At 35.8% G+C, this 16,867-nt stretch overlaps 1 protein-coding gene across 2 annotated transcripts in view; it reads left to right on the top strand.

Annotated features, from left to right (window-relative positions):
* The window catches only part of tenm2 (teneurin transmembrane protein 2), a 712,086-nt gene that overhangs the window by 681,955 nt on the left and 13,264 nt on the right, over positions 1-16,867 (top strand). For both annotated transcript variants that reach the window (XM_031898791.1, XM_012959675.3), the window contains 2 exons: positions 103-278; positions 8,178-8,413. In XM_031898791.1, coding sequence (XP_031754651.1) covers positions 103-278; positions 8,178-8,413 — 412 coding nt within the window. The remainder of the gene's footprint in view (positions 1-102; positions 279-8,177; positions 8,414-16,867) is intronic.

Genomic DNA, 16,867 nt, shown 5'->3' with positions numbered 1-16,867 from the left:
AAATACAGAGCTATTTTTGCTTAGTAGCCATATATATATGTGACTCTCTTTGAATGCCCTTACCACTTTTCTCTTGGGTAATGTAAATGAATTTCATTTCAGCTACGACAATGAAGGTCGCTTAACCAATGTAACACGTCCAACTGGAGTTGTTACAAGTCTTCACCGGGAAATGGAAAAATCCATTACAATTGACATAGAGAATTCGAACCGTGATGATGATGTCACTGTCATAACCAACCTGTCTTCAGTTGAGGCATCGTATACTGTTGTTCAAGGTAATGTTTTCCATTAATTAAATCATTTACAGACTATTAAGAAGACATATAATATTCCTTCCTCACACGGTATTTCACATCCATTTACCATGTTCCATATAGCCATACATGACAGAGACAATCAGTTTTGCAATAAGTGTTTTCAAGGCCATACCTGTCAGAGCACAGAGACGTGTATTTCCTTCAGATTTCACCATTATGTTCCATGCAAAGCTTACTTATTAACATGGAATTCCAGGCTTAAATATATAATAATACAACTACAGGAACACTGACCCATGCACCATTTCTTTCTTAATAAGATTTAGGGGCTGATTTATTAATGTTTGAATTGAAATTTTTGCCGCAATTCTAATTTTTTTGCCTTAAAACTCCAATAAGGGCTTTCAGAATGGGAATGTTTGATGTTGATTAAGTGGAAAAAAGTGCGAAAAGTTTAAACCTTGGCATCTGAAAACATGCAAGTTCTTTTAAAGACAATGGGAGTTGTCTTACACGAAATCTAAGCAATTTTTTAAATCTGAACTTTGTACACCCATTGAGAAAGATGAGAAGAATTTGAATTCTAGGTTTCTATTTTCATGGTTTTATTTGAGATTTTTAGGTTCAAATGTTTTAAATAAATAAGAAAACATTTTGAAACTTTCAGGTTCATTCGAATTGAAAAACAGAGACTCTACATTCGCAAGTATGAATTTTGATAAATAAGCCACCCAATATAACACAGCTGAAATTCATTATTTTTAAGGGTCTTTGATGGTTGTCTGAACCACTGGGTAATAAGCCTTGCTGAGAACAACATGGTAAAACTCCAAATACTATGTAAGACTGTTCCCATGATTTACTTTTGTAATACTATCTTCATGATCAGAAGCTAAGTAAGAATAGTTTGAGCAAAATGTGTACTCAACTGCTATATTATCATGTAATTCAGGTAGCCTTAATCCTATATACAGTATGACAGGGGAGTTTTTTCACTGAACGTCTTATCTTCCTCAAAAAAATTGAAGCACAGAATAATGGTCACTTGTTTGGATATTTAGTTATCAACTGAGGTGTCAAAGGTTAAACCCTGACTCTCTAAGCCAGTGATCCCCAACCAGTGGCTCAGGGGCAACATGTTGCTCACCAACCCCTTGGATGTTGCTCTCAGTGCCCCCAAACCAGGTAGTTATTTTTGAATTCCTGACTTGGGGGCAAGTTTTGGTTGAATAAAAACAAGATTTACTACCAAATAAAGCCCCCTGTAAGCTGATAGTGTGCATAGAGGCTGCCTAATAGCCAATCACAGCCCTTATTTGGCACCTCTGTGAACGCTTATGATGCTTGTGTTGCTCACCAGGTCTTTTTACATTTGACTGTGGCTCACGAGTAAGAAAGGTTGGGGACCCCTGGTTTAAACTTTAGAATTTATAGTATGCTCTTATGGCTATATTTAAAAATAAGCATTTTTTTCCTTTTCCATCCCACAAACTGTAAATATTCAATTTGGCCTTTTTGTTATAAATAGGGGCCATGAACCCTGTTAACAATAAAAGTGTCCAAAATGCTGTTTTTTGTGCTTTTGCCATGCATGCTGCCTATTCACTATAACTTTGTGCATTCTGTTCAAAGGTAACATATTTTCTCTTGTTAAAAAGAATATAATTCCAAAGTTTTATGTTTTGTACACAAAAATGTGCAATTATTTTTTAAAAATCAATAAACCCAAATATTCTTTAACTATATGAAAATCTTACAAAAATGCTGTACACTTTTCCAAGTCTAATACCATGTTTACCTGTATAAGTGATAAGAAAAGAGAAACAAGGTGGTCAGAGACATTGAAATCAGATAAAAATACATTCCTGCAGAAGCTGCTATTGTACTATCAGTTTATTTTCTCCATAATTAAATATTCCGACGCTGTGATTCATATACAAAAGTTATTTTTTCTTGCAGAAAGATTGTATTTGGGGATTTTGGTTTTTATTTACATCTCTAGAGATGGCGTTACCAAAGACTATAAAACTATATTTCTGGAGAGATAAATTTCATTTAACTGATTAATAATAAATCACATTTTATTGGGGAAAATGAACGTCAGAAGTTACCAGAGGAGTTTAAACTTTATGGAATATTCTACAAGATATTAAAAATGTTGCATTTACAAATAATATTTCAATTTTTCAAAATTCTATTTATTAGACATTAATTTTATACGGTAAAGGATTTACCGCTGCTATCGTATTTTAGACCTGAAGCCTGTTTTAGCACCTTACTTAAATCTGAAACAAGTAACTGGGATGAAAACCTAGAAAGATAATGGTTTTTAAAATTAAAAACAATATATCTTCCATAAAGCTTTGATTTTACAGCAGCTCGTTTTTACTACCAGGAGTCACTCGCAGTATCATATGGTACTTTAGTTAAAAAATAATAACTTTCTTTTGCGGCAGTTAAAAAAGAAAGCTAAAAAACAAGCTTCGAATTAGCAATGTATGTTATTGGGAAATAGAAAAAAAACAAACTATGTTTTATGTATAGTTTTCTAATAAGTAATATAGTTTTCTAATAAGTACAATAGGTATTTATTCAGACTAAACAGCTTACCTTTTAGAGAACCATTTAGTACCCAGGACCAATTTCTAATTTCCTTACTCTCTTCCCTCTGGCCTGGTTACTGTTCTACATCTGTACCCCATCATCTGTATTATTTCCCCTCTAACTAATGTGTCTGCACTTGTGTCATTTTGCTTATCCAGTTTTTTCCCCCAGTATCTCAGTAGCATTCAAACTCCCAGAATTACCCATCACCTCTTCATATAGTATGCGTCCCAGTAATAATGTTCCATGCACTATAAGCCTAAATAAAAGATTATGGGACCAAAGTTCATGATATCTAACTGTTCTGTCTAGCCCATGTGCAACCCTATTACCTCCTTCCACCCCACCTCCAACTGCTGTTGGGCTAAATGTCCAGTGCATGGATGTGGTTGTCATAATCAAATGATTCAGTCTACACCTATACACCAATATTAATAGTCCTAAATAGTTGTTTTAAGGGCCTCACACATAGAGCAAAATTTACCAAAATGTCAATGCTAGAATGCTAGAATTCTATCCCAGAATGGATTGGTTACTCAAGAACCGACTTCCTTTTGATGTGTGCTGTGTGTATTTGAGACCATGGGCAATTCATTTTTTAACCAATATATTGGAGTCACCAATAAGATTTACCATACATTCTGAGCTAGAAACTCTTATCCACTGTCTTATTTTGAACTATGGCACATACTGCATGGAGCTTATTGTCTTAAAAATCTTTTAAAAATGGTCACATTTTAGATAATGCATTTTGAATGTTCACATTCCTTTCTTATGTCAAAATCTTCCTGAAATAGTGAATGACAGTTATTCAGCCATAATCTGCATTGCATGCACAACAACACAACAGCTTGTATTATTCCAAGGTCACTGTACGGCATGGTAACAGCCAGCAGCTACGTGAAACAATAGGAATCCTCCCAGCTGCTACATTATGCATTTGCCGATGAGCATGGACACAGCTGGAGTTCTCTTATAGTTGCATCTAGTGTGGCGCTGCATTTGGTCTTTTCAGCCTGAGCAAGATCATCAATCTGTCTACAATTAGCATTTTCATTTACTAAAGAGAGAGAGATTTTGTTGTTAAAGCATCACACTGTATCTTGTCTCCTTTTAGAAAAGGTGGCTAAATATTTCTTCTCCATATGTTACCAATCGTATAGGATTGATGTTTAGTGCTGGTTGTGGCTTTTACACTGTTGTTTATTAGTCTTAGTGCCTGCATCAGTTGCCTTTATAATTAGTGATGAGCAAAATTTTCCGGCAGACATAGATTTGCGGCATATTTCCATGTTTCGCTATAGGCAGATTTTTGGCATGAAACAGGTGCAAAAATTCACTGCAGGAAAAATGTGCTGCGCATCAAAAAAAGTCACGTGTGTCAAAAAAATTTCAAAACAAATCACATTTCGCTAATTTTTTCAGTTTCACAAATTTTTCAGGGACGAGAAATGGAACAGATTCGCTTATCACTATTGATAATTACACATGTTAAAAAATTCCCAAAGGCACTTTATGGGGAATATTTATAAAGCTGCGAATAGGCTTTGGAATGCAATGCAGTGTTGTAACTTTACCTTCTCTCCCTGACATGACCTGCCAACACTGTAGGTGCCACAGTATTTAGTCACCTAGGAACTGTACCTAGTTTTTGCGTTTCAAACCGTAGTGAACACATGCTGCCTAGCAACACAAATAAAATGAGCTTACCAAGGCTGCATGAAAATGAAACTTAAATACCAGACTTTTTATAATGCTGTGTAAAACAAATTGTACCAAAAAAACAGTGTAAATATCTGTGTAAAATAAATGGTTAATCTTGCCGTCCAAACACAAAATTTTACGCCATTATTTTATGTTCTGGCGGAAGAAAAAACGTGCAAAAAATGATGTCCTTTTTACGCAGCAAAGCCTGCCGATGTGTGGCAAATTTTGTTATCGTTTTTAAAACACAGTGTAAGGTGGTTAGGGTTGCACTAGAAAGAGCAGTTCTAATCTCCAACCTAGGAGTGGCAGTTTTGGAGGTATCTCTCCCAGGCTATATTGCCTGTAGTGTAGGGATCCCAGTGGATAGGGAATCAGAGGGATTCCCTGAGGTGATCCAGGCCACTATAGGGTGTTGCAGAGGTGAGATTCCTGCCAAGTCTGTCCTCAGGGGAGTGTCAGTATTGCACTCTGCATGCAATGTTGCTTGTACCACTGTGCTGTGAGTAAACCCTGTGGGTGTTCAATAAACTCTTTCTCTCTAAACTCATTTTGTTGTTTGCAAGAACCTCTGGCATCTTTTTTTTCTATATAAGAGCAAGAGAGGCATAGGTGCACAACACCCTCACCTTCCTCTTCCACTTAGCGAAGGCCCATTCTGGGTGAGAGAGTCCAGTGTAACCCATGTTCTACTGGAACTAGGCCAGGAAGGCGGTTATTAAGCCAAAATTGGAGTTACCCTGGTTTTATAAAAAACACATTTATTTTACACACCACCTCTTATGGTATTTCTCCAGTTTATATCCTTTTACACAGCTTTATAAATTGACCTATTTGCCTACTGCAGGAAAGATTCCAATGATAGCCGGGCCAATTTCACAGACTGTAGATGATGTCCCAATACACCCAAGAAATGCTATTTTCTTATCAGTAATGATTATCGTTATCATATAATGCAATTGTTTATTTGTTGATGATCCCTAACTAGTGATGAGTTACATTTTTATCCAAAAAAAAGTTGCAGGCGCATCAGAAAATTTGCAGTCACGGCAATAAGTAGCCCCATTTTACAAATTATTCACCGTTTCATGATTGTTTTGGCGAAGCAAAACTTGGCTGACTCACTCATCACAATCCCTAACTTATCTGCTCTGACCATAAATGTAAACTTAAAAGGAGGTAAAAACCAGGTGTACTGCCAAACAGAACCTCCTATACACTGCCAGTCAACATGGGGCTACCAAATAGCCAATCAGGGCCCTTATTTAGTGTCCCCAGGAATGTTTTGAATGCTTGTTTTGCTTTCAAACTCAATTTACATTTAAAAGTGGATCACTGGTCAAAAAGGTTGGGGACTCCTGCTCTACAAAATGAGCAAAAGGTGCCCAAAAATAGCATCTCAGATTCTCCCAGACAGGCATTTGATAGAAACATATAAGAACAAAATGCAAACTCTTCCCCTGCATTCCTTAACACTTATTCTGGTGTCTTCTAAGAGTAAAATAATCAATTAAAACGAACACAATATATCTCAGCCTGCAAGTCTGCAAGCCAGCTAATTGCTTTTCTTCGCCCGTTCTTATGAAAGCATGGGATATTCAATACAGTAAAACATTTTATAATGTGCCATGAATATTAATGGCCGCTAATAAGAAAAATACAATATTCAGTGTATCTGGTATATCTATTTCAAATGCAAACAGTCTTTTAGTGAGCCGACTGCGGTAAATTAAATATTATGCCCTTTGCAGGGATTTACGAGAGGCTGAAGCTGCAGAAATGCTATTAGCTAAGATTGTCTTCCCGTGGCCTTAGTAGGTGTCTGCTTTGTAGAAATAATTCTTTAGAAGGGCATGTCAGTTTTATTCAGCGACTGAACAGATGACCACAAACTTCAAATACACAATGAGATCATCACCGAGCTAATAAAGAATTCATGCTGGTGTACGATATTTGGTCTGTGTGGAGCAGTGGCAGATAGCATTGTCTGGGAGCTTTAGGAACAGCACAGAAGATCCCTTCTTCAAATGTTACGTCCTCTATCATCGTCCTCAGGGCACATATCTAAATGTTTAAGAACAAAGGAAACATAAGCAATTGATCTTCTAAAACAAATCTGTTTTGTTCTGCTGATCTCAGCTCTCAAACACCAGCAAAAGGCAGATTCTTTTCTTTTTTCCCCCCCCCTTTAATTCTATTTCGAATTGAAAGGCAAGAGGAAATCTATAAAACACGCATGCCCGAAATAGTGTTACACCAGCTAAACTGACAGTTGCAAATCCGCAGTAAGCAGTCAGTGTAAGGCCCTGTATAGGAAATAGAAAGTAGAAATAATCGAAAAAATAATCTAGAAATAATCTTAATAGAAAATCTACATTAAAAATGGCATTCTAGTTACAATTATGAATGTACTATACAGGTATGGGATCTGTTATCTGGAAACCCACTATCCAGACAGCTCTGAATTATGTGAAGGCCATCTCCCATAGACTCCATTCTAAACAGAGAATTCAAGTTTTTACAAGTGATTTCCCTTTTCACTGTAATAATAAAACAGTACAGGTATGAGATCCCTTATCTAGAAACCCGTTATCCAGGAACTTCCGAATTACAGAAAGGCCATCTCCCATAGACTCCATTATAAGCAAATAATTTAAATTTTTAAAAATTATTTCCTTTTTCTCTGTGATAATAAAACAGTACCTTGTACTTGATTCCAACTAAGATATAATTAATCCTTATCAGAGGCAAAACAAGCCTATAGGGTTTATTCAATATTTGAATGATTTTTAGCAGACTTAAGTTATGGAGATCCAAATTACGGAAAGACCCCTTATCCAGAAAACCCCAGGTCGCGAGCATTCTGGATAACAGGTCCAATACCTGTACCTTGTACTTGATCCCAATCAATATATCATAATCTTTATTTGAGGCAAAAAAATCCTCTTGGGTTTATCTACAAACCCCCAGATCCCAAGCATTCAGGATAACAGGTCCCATACCTGTACTTGATCACAACTTAGATATTATGAATCCTTACTGGAGGCAAAACAATCCTATTGGGTTTATATAATGTCTTAATGATTTTTTAGTAGACTTAAGGTATAGAGTTCCAAATTACAGAAAGATCCCTTCTCTGGAAAACCTCAGGTCCCGATCATTCTGGAAGACAATGTCCCATACCGTATTAGCATCATTACTAATCGCCACCCTAACTTTAAAATAGTAAACACTGCAAGAAATAAAAACAAGTATATCATATATATAGTTATTATTTACAGGGCCTTTAGAAACTTGTATATATATACTGTATATTTATATATATATATATATATATATATATATATATATATATATATATATATGTAATATTAAAGAATGACTATACCAGGCTGTAATTATTCTACTGCTCCATGCCAAAAGCTGCTAACTATAGCTGTCCTAGATATGGTAAAACTGGAAAATGGTGGATCCCTTTCAGGAGTCAATTTATTAAAATTAAAATTCATGTTGTTGCTGGGATTTGAGAATAAATGTGAATGCAAAAATGTTTTTGGATTCAGCTTTCACAATTTTCAAATCTATCAATCGAAAAATTCTTGTTTCTAGATCAAGTGAGAAACAGCTACCAGCTATGCAGTAACGGAACGCTGAGAGTGATGTATGCTAATGGAATGGGGATTAGTTTCCACAGTGAACCCCATATCTTGGCTGGCACAGTAACCCCCACCATTGGAAGGCGTAATATTTCACTGCCCATGGAAAATGGACTGAACTCAATTGAATGGCGACTTCGAAAAGAACAGACCAAGGGCAAAGTGACTGTGTTTGGAAGGAAGCTTCGGGTAAGTATTTTCTATATCGTCTCTGCTATGTTACAGAAATAGTATTGCTTCCATGGAGAACACTTGATACTGTCCTTGTTATTAACAGAATTTGGACGTATATCTGACAGATACTTATTGACCAGGAACAAGTGAAAAATGTTCTGCTATACGCACAGAGCTTTGTGTATTTCATTTTTTACATTTAGCATAAATCACAAAAATGAATTGAACAAATACAGAAAGACAAGGAGGCAATATATTCCAGTAATGAGAAAACCAATATAAATGACAATGACATGGGGATATTAATATAGGATCACACTGTGCTACCTTCATGGGATGAAATGTAGTTTTCAAGTCATTTTATGTTATTGAATTTTAGGATTTGCTTTGTGTCTTCACAGCATATGAAAGGTAGTAGCTGGCAAGGGATTGTGATATTATGAACAGAGTTTGTGCAAGAGAATGGGCCAATGGTAGATGTCTCTTCTAGCTCTACTGTTTAGCGCACATCCCATACATATTTATCTGTTGCTTTTTCTGGCCAATATAGTGTAGTGGGAAAGAACAAACAAAGGGAAACATGGGACAAAAGTTCAATAAGGTCAGTGAGTGAGTATACTATCACTTGATATGGATGTGCCAGAATGTTATTTATTAAATAAAGCCCACAGGTTTAGACATAATGACTGTTGGATATATTTAACTTTCTTGAAAAAATGTTTGTTCTTGAGAATGAATCAAATGCCCACTGTGTTTAGAAGAATTGAGGAGAATAACATGTTCAAGGTTATAACTGTTATTTGCAAATGGAAAAGAAATAATGGCACAAGTTAGGAAGCAATACATAAGAGAGTTAAGTACAACATATCTATAACTAGTATAAATAAATCTAAAGCAACTAAACAGTAATCTTTGAAGAAGTTTTGCTGCTCGGATGAGTAGTGAAACGTCTTCAATGATTATTTAAGTCCAGTTGCTTTAGATTTATTTATACTAGATATACCATGACCTGGATGAATGAAAATCTTCATAGTCATATATAGTTATATATCTATAAGCTTCTAGAGAGTGGGTTGATTATTTTCAAGTAAGTACAGAAATGAAACTCTTCCATAAGAGAAATGCTAGTGATAAATATCAGAAAACCTAAAAGAATTATTCTAGTATGAGATTTCTCAGTTCTCTATACTAATAGTGAAAAGGGGGAGGAACATGAATGAAAAAAAATGGAAAAATATAAAGCGGTGGTTTACCTTTGAGTCAACATATAATATATTTCAGATTGTCCAGTTTTTAGCAACTTTTCACTTATCGTATTTTCAATTATCATTTTTGAATTATTTGCCTTCCTCTTCTGACTCTTTCCAACTTTCAAATGGGAGGGCAACCAAAAAACTATTGCTCTGTTAAGGCTACAGTTACATTGTTATTGTTACTTTTTATTGCTTATCTTCCTATTGCTATAATAATAATTAAAAATCCATAAATAATGAAAAACAAGGGCCAATTGCTAATTGTTTCAGAATAGCACTCTCTAAACTTAATAAATGTTAATATTAAGGGGATCAACCCCTTTAAGAATGAAGCTGTGCACCATTGTAAGTGGTGAAATGATGCCAAAGAACCCTCCATGTATATATAGGCCTTTACTAACTTTTGTCTAAGTTGTTTTTAATTTCAGTACTCATGGTCCAAATCACTGCTGCATGCACTGAACTGAGGCTGACCACCCTCTGCATGATTACATTTAATAAAACTTGTATTTTAAGTCAGCTCCAAGTAAATCTGAAATCCATTATGTGACAAATTTTCGCTCAGGTCATTATTTTTATCTGGATGTAAATTATTCATTGGAGTTTCCAAAAAAGCAATACAATTTATTAGCTGCCTGTGGCGCGTACAAAAAAAAAACCCGGCACCTATTTCCGATTCTGCATTACTCAAAGGAGCGAAATTAAACAAGTAAAATAAAAGTCATTGTAATAAACGTTGGTCTTAAAATATTTAGCTTGTGTCCTTTGTTTTAAACTCTCCACAGTTTATTGGGATTATTCAGCAAAGCTAGGGTCAGAGTATAGAGTAGCACTAAAATCCTTTGGATCTCGTGCTGTCACTCAACTCGTTGCCATATGCAGTCCAAGATCTTGTTTTTAAAAGCAGACTCAATACCTATCTGTTCGTCCAGATACAATAAGTAGCATCTCTTTAATCTATAATGTATTAAGTGCTTTGAGTCCCACGGGAGAAAAGCGCTATAAAATATAAAAATGTTATTATTAGTATAGTGTCATATAATACAGAAGATACAGTTTAATACAGGTATGGGACCCGTTGTCCAGAATGCTCGGGACCGAGGGTATTCCGGATAAGGTGTCTTTCCATAATTTGGATCTCCATACCTTAATTCTACTAAAAATACAATAAAACATTAATTAAACCCAATAGGATTGTTTTACATCCAATAAGGATTATTTATATCTTAGTTGGGATCAATTACAAGGTACTGTTTTATTACTACAGAGAAAAAGGAAATCAGTTTTAAAATTCTGAATTATTTGATTAAAATGGAGTCTATGGGAGAAAGGCTTTCCGTAATTCGGAGCTTTCTGGATAACGGGTTTCCAGATAAGGGATCCCATACCTGTACAGCATGTACCTACAGTATATGTCAAATCATTCGGTTTTCATGAAACCTATTTATATGAACATTTCTGAGGATTTGTTACCTTTTTCATGTAAACAAATTATTATACAAAGAAAAAGGAGCACTATTAAGGTGATCCTTTAGTCAGACTCCCATATACTGCACCATTTCCAAGTTAAGTTTTACGTTTCTTTCTCTGGCCTATTTACTTACCTGATTGTTGATTGGTGGGAATAGTGCAGTATATGGGAGTCTGACTAAAGGATCACCTTAATGGTGCTCCTTTTCCTTTGTATATATATATTTACCTAATACTCCCCATGCACATTTACCCCTATCCTCACTTGATCGGATACACTCAAAGGAGTTAATTTTATATTGTGGAAGGTGCTACCATCTCCTCTTCTTAAATGTTCTGTAAACAAATTGTTAGCCTACAAGCTTATATTATATGCAACTAGGGATTCCAGGCCAGTGAGCAGACATTTGTCGACTTGCCACCAGGGGCACCGCTGCCAGGAGGTGAGCTGGGAAACTTGTCTCAGGCAGGAGTTGCCCAGCAAGTTCAAGGGGCTGCAAAAAGTCGCTCCTGGTACGTTTAGGAGCTGACATTTTGATTTTTAAATTGGAATTTTCTAGTTTCAGAAGTTTCTCTCTGCATTAGTGAAGCGACTTTCCCTCAACCCCCTCCGATGCTTAACAAATAAGCACACAGGAATGGGCAGTCAGCATCGGCTACACTGCTTTAGAGCGGCCAAAGGTGCCCTGCTTGCCACTTATTCAACCGATTAGATTGGAGTCCAAAAGTACAAAAACACTCCAAAAGTCTAAAATATTCTACAATATGGCCATCGCACAGACTAGCTTTGTTTTTAGCTAGTTCTGTTTGTTTTTAGCTAGTTTTGCTTGTGTGCTTGAATGTGCTTGGCTGAGGCAAAGTGAGACAGTATAAAAGAAGGTCAAAAACTGCACACACCCTAAAATTATATAGCAGGGTGGCAATTTACTGAGGTAGATCTATTTGACAAATAGCAGTGGTTTATCATATCATGAAAATTCCATGATATGTTTCTTTTGTGCTCGGCAGGATCTTTGTCAAGGTAAAAAATATTTAATACAGCAAGAAAGGCTAAATACAAAGAAACTTTTTCAGAGCTCCCCAGAGCAGCCCAGCACTAGAACTGGCATCTGACCTCACTATCACTTCTATCTTCCAAGCATGAAAACTGCACGTGTCTCTAGAATGCAAAAGGCATCCCAGAGTATTTGTAAGACCAATAGGACATACCAAATCAACACAAGCAAACCAGATATACTCCCATAATGACATATAAGAGCAAAATTGAAGCTACCGTTTCACTAAAGGGGTTCATCACCTTATTTGTATGTGTATTTATATGCATAAATAGTGAACAATGTAATGTAATATATCCATTCTGCAGGGGCCAGGGGCAGGGATAGTTACACCACTGTGCATATCATGCAGCTCCAGAACATCCCTGTACTGATCATAAAACATAACTATTCTACCTCTATATCTGCCAGTTTCATATTTTTGACAAAATCATTGCCAATCTCAGCGACTTATCAGTAATTTTAAGTCCAATAAGATGAATATCTGCGATACATGTTTTGCTGTTTCTCACTTCATATTGTTAAAAAGGGAATTTAAAGGAACTTATTTTATTTCATTTTATTTCATTTGTTTGACTTTAAGTGCAACATTGTTGGTTACTGCATGCAATATGGTTGCTGGAAATATCCTTAGTCCCTGGCCCGCCCACCTAAGCCCTCGACCCAGCCCAATCTTACCTTTTCCCTTCCCTCCATCCACTCTCCAGCTGTTGGTTTTGTCATAGCTCCACCCATTTTGACACCGCCACTACCCCAATGCCACACCCCTATTTACATCATGGCCTTCCCCCTTTTGTCAATGCTCTCAGCCAGCCAGTAAGAAGAATTTTAATAGGTGGCAACCCTACCAATGGATTGAGATGTATTTCCTTTCAGCTCTTATACCAAACTGGGACTAGTTCACAGATGGGAGATGCAAGAAGGTTTAGAACATTGAGAATTAATGAACATATTTTTGTTTTACTTACATGTGATGGTTTATGAAAGATAGAAAAATAGATACCAAGCCACAATCCAATCTTAAGCAATGGGATTCTGGCAGAGAATAATTGATTTTTGTCTTAGCGGTTGATTATTTGTAATAATTAATCTATTTCCCTGACAAGTAAACTCAGCATTTTAACTTGACTTTTTTACTTTTTTCTCTTGAAAACAAAAAGGCAGCCTGAAGCCAAACCTTGACACTGATTATTAAAAAGTTAATAGAGGTACTTGTGGTAATTAACCAAAGTTAAACGCTCAAGTCTTCCAAGTGAAACCTTGCTACGGGTTAGATTTCCTAGTGCTGCGTTTATGCAAATGAAAACATCGCTTTATCTATCAACACCTCAAAATTTAATTGTCTGGTGTTAGTTTCTGTAGAAGTAATCACATCTCTGTTTAGCTCTTTTTAAATGAAAATCACTATGAGATTATGGAAGGATGAGTTGACTGAAAATGTAATTTGAAATGAATTAGAAAGTGTAGAATGCATTTGCATTTCATTTTTTTGAAATCCATTTTATATACCTACACAAGATGGAATAGAGTTTGCTCTAAACTGTCTCAGTGGTGTGAATTAACGGTACTTATACTATGGAAGGCTTGCGCAGAGTGCTTGGATAATTACGGCTGTGGAGTGTGGGAACATAAAGCAACAGCCCACTTCAAAGTGCACCGCGCGGCTGTAGATTTAAATTGCAGTGACACCTTTTTTTTTTCCATTGCCCCCTTTTCTGCTTTTATGAATCCCAAAGATGAATTGGCCCTTGATGTATTTCCCAAGCTTGACATCACGGGTTTCTATGACAACCTCTGTGGGCTTTTAAGCCATCCACTGAATCCGATTTTCCACAATAAATATTTGCGCAGGAAATAGGAGGAAAAAAAAAATAAAATCCTTCAACATAAACTTGGAAAATGTGGTTTTAATAGTATAATATCTGCTATAAAGTTGCACAAAAACTTATATATATATTATTCATGTGTGTAAAGGTATATAGCAATGTCCATATAGATTTGTTTTTAATGCCATTGTAAACAGTAGTGACCTATATATAGTTGACCCTAAGTTATTGCAGATTTTGTCTTGTTTATATTATTGTTTATTTATTTATTTATTTTTTACAGTTATTTTTATGAGGCTGTAGCTTGTATAAATGCTAAATAAATGTAGCAAGATGATCATAACAACTTAAGTAACTCATGGTTATGGTAACGCTTTATCTGATGGAACATTGTTCTTTAAATTTCCTGTTCCTTATCAATGGGGTGGATGGGAGACAAGTAACTCCAGACATTATTTTCCCCGCCACCTCTCCTCTGATTCTTCAGGGCGGCAAGTCTCTATTAGGAATTCATTTCCTTTCTAGTCTAGAGGTCATCTAGTTACTTGGAGTTCCAGTTGCCTGGTGGTTCCCACTGTTTTTGTCTCTGCCTTCATTAGGTGCTATTCAACATCATTTACCCTTTTGCCCAATATGTTTCATAAAATGAAGGGAGGTTAAGTTTTGTGTAGACTATCATGGTTTTTCAGCAAACATACTTTCAAGTATCAGTAGCTCCTTTATCTTAATCAGAGCTGTTTTACCATTTTAATAGGATCAAGAGCTTCTCCCACTTCTGGACTTCTGGATACATATTTTTGCTGTTTGGACTCTGTAATGTACCACATGTCTTCCAAGGCATCATATTTGATGCACTTTAAGAATTCTTCAGTTCTTAGTTGTTATTTAGACAATATGCTGATCTAGCTAGAGTTTTTGACCCATGATTGTCCTTAGATTTTAATTTTAGTCAACTACACCTTCTGCTCTCTGCGTTGTTATTGTATGGTTGCCCACCCTTCTGGTTTTGTGGTGTTCTGCTGTTCCACACATATGATTGCCTGAAGTCCTATCACTGTGTAAGAGCAAAAACCTAGGTGTCCCAAAATAGCACTGATGAACGTTGGCACATGAGGAGCTCTGTGTCTTTTCTGAAGGCATCAGACTACAGCCTCAACTCTGGGCCTATCAATACAAGTGTGTTATATAAATAAATGCACACAAAGCTAAATCCAGGCAAAAAAATAAATCAAGTCAAATATGTGAGACATACATTTCCTCCATTCTATCACACAACTAGAAATTATTAATGTACAACACATGGAAATAACCACACAACATTCTGTGATTTTTTTTAGCCATAATATGGCTATTAATGCCCTGAATGAAAGTAGGAGTCTTTTTGTTTTCATTCTCCATGTAATTAATATGACATAGTAATTATGCTCTGTAGCAGTACTTACTTTACAGATCACAATGAAATGGTTCAATTAAGTAAGCACAACCTATCATAAGCTTTCATTCCCTTAATAATGTGTACGCATGCATTTAGAAAATGGTTAAAGGAAGCTGTATTTATATCTATTGAAAGACAACTATTTAAACCTACAGAATTGGCTTTCAAACTGTACTGCATGAAAACAAGGAAATGTAATAGCTGCAAAGACATAATTTAAAAGCACTGTACCCAATAGGATGTAACATAAAACTTAGTCATACACACCCCTGTTTGTGCCTTGGTTGTTACAAATCACAATGTGCAACCAACTTTTTTTTTTGTCACATATTTCCAGCAAGTAAACATAAAAATCGTATAAAGGAAATAGTGCTTCTGATAATATATGCACTTTTAATATAAGTATAAATACTCATACATAAAAGCATTAAAATCAATATTTTATATATATATATATGTATATATATAATACAGGTATAGGATCCCCTATCCGGAAACCCGTTTTCCAGAAAGTTCCGAATTACGGAAAGGCCATCTCCCATAGACTCCATTATAAGCAAATACTTCTAATTTTTAAAAATGATTTTCTATTTCTCTGTAATAATAAAACAGTACCTTCTACTTGATCCCAACTAAGATATAATTAAACCTTATTGGAGGCAAAACAATCCTATTGGGTTTATTCAATATTTAAATTATTTTTTAGCAGACTTATGGTATGGAGATCCAAATTATGGAAAGATTCCTTATCCGGAAAACCCCAGGTCCCGAGCATTCTGGATACCAGGTCCCATACCTGTAGTAAGTCAGCACGCACAAACCTTCCTGCACTTTGCTTTTGTTATAAATCTAATGGTACCAAAACAAACAGTTCTGCTGCCAAGGGTCCCTACCCATTTCAGGATCTCTGTTATCCTAATGAGATGGGTAAGAGCACTACTGAACCTTATAATCATGGCAATAGGAACAGTATGAGGGGAAGATAGGAAAGTGTGAACTACCTTTTTAAGCACCTTATCAACCTAGTTTTCTCTGGACTTTTTTTCCCATTTTTAGTAGTGAAGACAAACAATTGCAATGCATGTGCTAGATGGAGCCTTTGTAAAGGTGAACAATTATCCTCTTCTGTGAATCTATACCCCTTTAAACTTTAACACAATTTTGCTAGCTCTCCAATTACTCCTAGTCCCTTCTCTATCATAACTTACTACCACTAAAGTTAAAAGTATGTAGATAGTGCTGTATTCATGCAGTACACGGGGTCTATGTGCTCAATATTGGAGTGCAGAGACCTCAGACAATTGAAGAAAGGACAGGGCACAAGTGAGCAATAAAACAATATACACAATATGTAAATGATCCTTAAAATCCCAGCATAATACTGTATATATGTTCATTATGCTACTTTACCATAGTAGAGATAGAATGTA

The sequence above is a fragment of the Xenopus tropicalis genome, chromosome 3 (genome assembly GCF_000004195.4).
Source record: "Xenopus tropicalis strain Nigerian chromosome 3, UCB_Xtro_10.0, whole genome shotgun sequence".
In the NCBI taxonomy this organism is placed as follows: Eukaryota; Metazoa; Chordata; class Amphibia; order Anura; family Pipidae; genus Xenopus; species Xenopus tropicalis.
Note: the sequence above shows the minus strand (reverse complement) of the source record. Positions and strands in the feature narration are given on the sequence as shown.